Raw genomic sequence first — 2,890 nt, 5'->3', positions numbered from 1 at the left:
GCACCTCCGTCCCCAGCATGCACCAAAGCGGCGTCTCCTGCCGCGTGCAGACCTGCGGGCCTGGCTGTGGCCACGGTCCTCAGAGCCCAGAATGCAGCGACCGGACAAAACCACAGAGCAAATAAAGCTGGTGGGAGCTGAGTTCGGGGACGGGGACTTGTTACGAAGCTGCTCAGAGGAGCGTGCAAACCGAAGTGTCCGCACGCCATTCCGACGCGGGCACCTGGGCACCTGGCACCGCCGGCTCCAGCCCGCCCAGACCCGAGCGCAGGGAGGGTCAGGGCCCTGCGCAGGTGAGTGTTGCCGGCCCGCCCGCCCCGCGGCCCTCGCCCTCCCCCCGCACCCCCCAGCCCCTCCTCGGCGTCCGCCCGCCTCCCCTCCTCCTGTTCCTTTTCGTTTTTGTAAGTTAAAAAAATTTTTTTAGTTACGGTTCGACTTTTCCTCCTGCACTTTTTCACTCTATCTGTGCTCAGTGCACGTGCTGTCGCGTTCGGGCCGGGGCGCAGGGCTGAGGTCGGGAGGGAGCCCCCGGGCACAGATGGGCACGAGGTGGCCGTTCAGGGCGAGCGGCGTGAGGGGCGGCCGAGGCGCACCAGCACCGCGGTGTCAGACACGGGGCCCACAGGGCCCCAGCGACTGGGTGGGCCGCAGCCGAGCTGCCAGGGGTTCGGGGCAGGCCCGGAAGTGAGCCTTGGGGGGTCTTGCTGGGCGCAGTGAGGCGTTCATTGCCACGGTGTCGCTGGGAAGGCTGGCAGAGCCTCCTGTGGCGAGGTGGGCCCCGACGGGGGTCGTCACACGGGTCGCACCTGGGAAGTGGCAGTGCTGCGGTGGGGGTTGAGGACCCGCCTCGTGGCCACCCCGCCCGCCCGCCGAGGCCAGAGTGGGGGACTCCGGGCCGTCACGAGCGGGAGCAGCCTTCCCTGGTGTGGCCTGTTGCAGCCACTATCAAGTGAGCTTTTCCGTGTGGACACGTTTGCACCGGTTGGCATGTCACTTCATCTAACTGGAGAGGGTCGCTTGGCGTGACTGCGGGTCCGCGTTTCATCACGCAGGGTCTTTGGCCAGTGACAGAGGGCCACAGAGGGCCGTTGCCAGCACAGCCCTTCGCGCCCAGTGCGGGGCAACACTGGGGCGCTGGAGCACGTGGGAGACGAACACTGGACCTGGGAGCAACAGGCCGCGCTCATTCCCAGACACGTGTCTGCTGAAAATGCGGCTTTCCTGTTCTCATGTGCGTTTGGGGAGCTGCACGATGCGGCGACCGTGGTTCCAGACGGCCCGATGCTGGCTGGACTCCCCGGGGTCAGGACGGGCAGAGGCCGTCGTTTCGGGCTGATACGGGACAGGCAGACGCTCCTTCGCACGTCCGCACTGAGTTTACCCTGGGGACTGACGAGTGGTCGGCTGTGTGTTTCGTGGGTTTTTCTAGGCAGTAGAAATTGAAGTCTAAATGGAATGTCGAAAGAAACAAGGCAATAAACCTGAACAAACGTTCAAGGGACGCGCTAAACTGAAACCCTGTGAACCTTGACAAGCGTGATCTGCGATGTTGCAGACAAGGGTCGTCAGGGGCAGCCGCTCTGCAGGCGCCTGTCGGAAGCCATTGCTGCGCATGGCTGTGTTCGGACTTCAGACGAAGCCGTGTGCCGTGGACTTTACCGTTGTGGGTGAGGGTTCCAGGGCGCTGGAAGCCAGTGCTGAACGTGAAACCCAGAGCGACGGGGTGGCCGGTTCCGTGGAGTGACGGAACTGTAGCCTGCTCTCGGGGACAGAGGCCTCGGGGCCGTGTGACCCTTTCGTCAGCTCCGGTGAACTCCCTCTGGTCGGCCCTCTGGAGAGCTGATTTCTTGAACCACTTAGAGTCGATTTTCAAAATTAATTTCCTTAGGATTACTTAAAATCGAAACGTGTGGCCTTGCCCGAGGTTCGTTCCATCCCAGTTGTCCCTCCCGGTGACTGCGAGGTGTGCCAGCTGTGGCAGGCCCCGTCGCGCAGGGTCACACCGTACCTATGATTCAAACATCTCCAAAGCCTGAAAAATGGCACTGTGTTCCCCGGGCCGCAGATGCGCAGGGTGAAGCCTGGCCGAGCCGCTGGTTCACCCGCCCGCTTGGCGTGCGTGTGGGTGTCTGCCGTGGGCGCCCCAGACTCCACAGGGGACTTATGACCTTACTAAACTTCAAATGGTCCGGCCCCCCCGACCTCCGTGAGAAGGGACGGCACACCTACAACGTAAGCGGAGACGGCCTCCGTGCTGACCGGTATCCGAACGTCCACTTCCAGATGGGACGGTGAGAAGCCTCTCCGGCGGCGTCCCTGGTGGTCCCCGATCAAGGAAGGCGCTCCCCTGCGTGTCCGAGTCGGTCTGGACCGGCACCGTGCACGGGGTGCCCTTCCTCTTGCTCACGTCCGCGCTCGGGGTTCGGTGTGGGCCCCGCGTTTCCTGCATGCACCATGGGAAGTTAGCTGCTGCCATGAGTGTCCCAGATTTGAAAGTGTATTTTCTTGTCGCCTGGCCCTCCTAGGGACCGTCCTTGCTTTTGCATTTCAAACGAGGAGGCTCCTTGGAAAAGGAGAGCAAAGCGGGCGCGTCATTAACCGATGGTTCGTCACGTTCAGACCACGACTCAAGACGTCTGCTCTGCCCGCTCAGATGTAAATGTCCCCGCGCTGAGTGAAGAGCTGGATCTGGGGCGTTTGCAGAGTCGGGGGACACCAGCCTGCCCTCGGGAGAAAGGAATCGAACCACAAGGAAGGTGACCCTGACAGTGGCTTTTAAATGGAGTGTGCGAGACAGACACGCTCGTTACTTGTGCGGGTGGGACTTTTACTCTTTATACTAAACTGAAGTTTCCAAATTTTTTACGTGATCAGAAAATAGCATGAGTTA

General features: G+C 61.8%; 1 protein-coding gene across 1 annotated transcript in view; it reads right to left on the bottom strand.

Moving 5' to 3' along the window:
• Positions 1-2,649: 2,649 nt before the first annotated feature.
• The window catches only part of DDX51 (DEAD-box helicase 51), a gene marked incomplete at its 5' end in the record, with an annotated part of 13,104 nt that continues 12,863 nt past the window's right edge, over positions 2,650-2,890 (bottom strand). The window contains one exon of the mRNA XM_023537404.1: positions 2,650-2,688. Coding sequence (XP_023393172.1) covers positions 2,650-2,688 — 39 coding nt within the window. The remainder of the gene's footprint in view (positions 2,689-2,890) is intronic.

This window comes from Pteropus vampyrus, unplaced genomic scaffold (assembly GCF_000151845.1).
Source record: "Pteropus vampyrus isolate Shadow unplaced genomic scaffold, Pvam_2.0 Scaffold189, whole genome shotgun sequence".
Lineage (NCBI taxonomy): Eukaryota > Metazoa > Chordata > Mammalia > Chiroptera > Pteropodidae > Pteropus > Pteropus vampyrus.
This window is presented reverse-complemented; position numbering and strand designations above follow the sequence as displayed.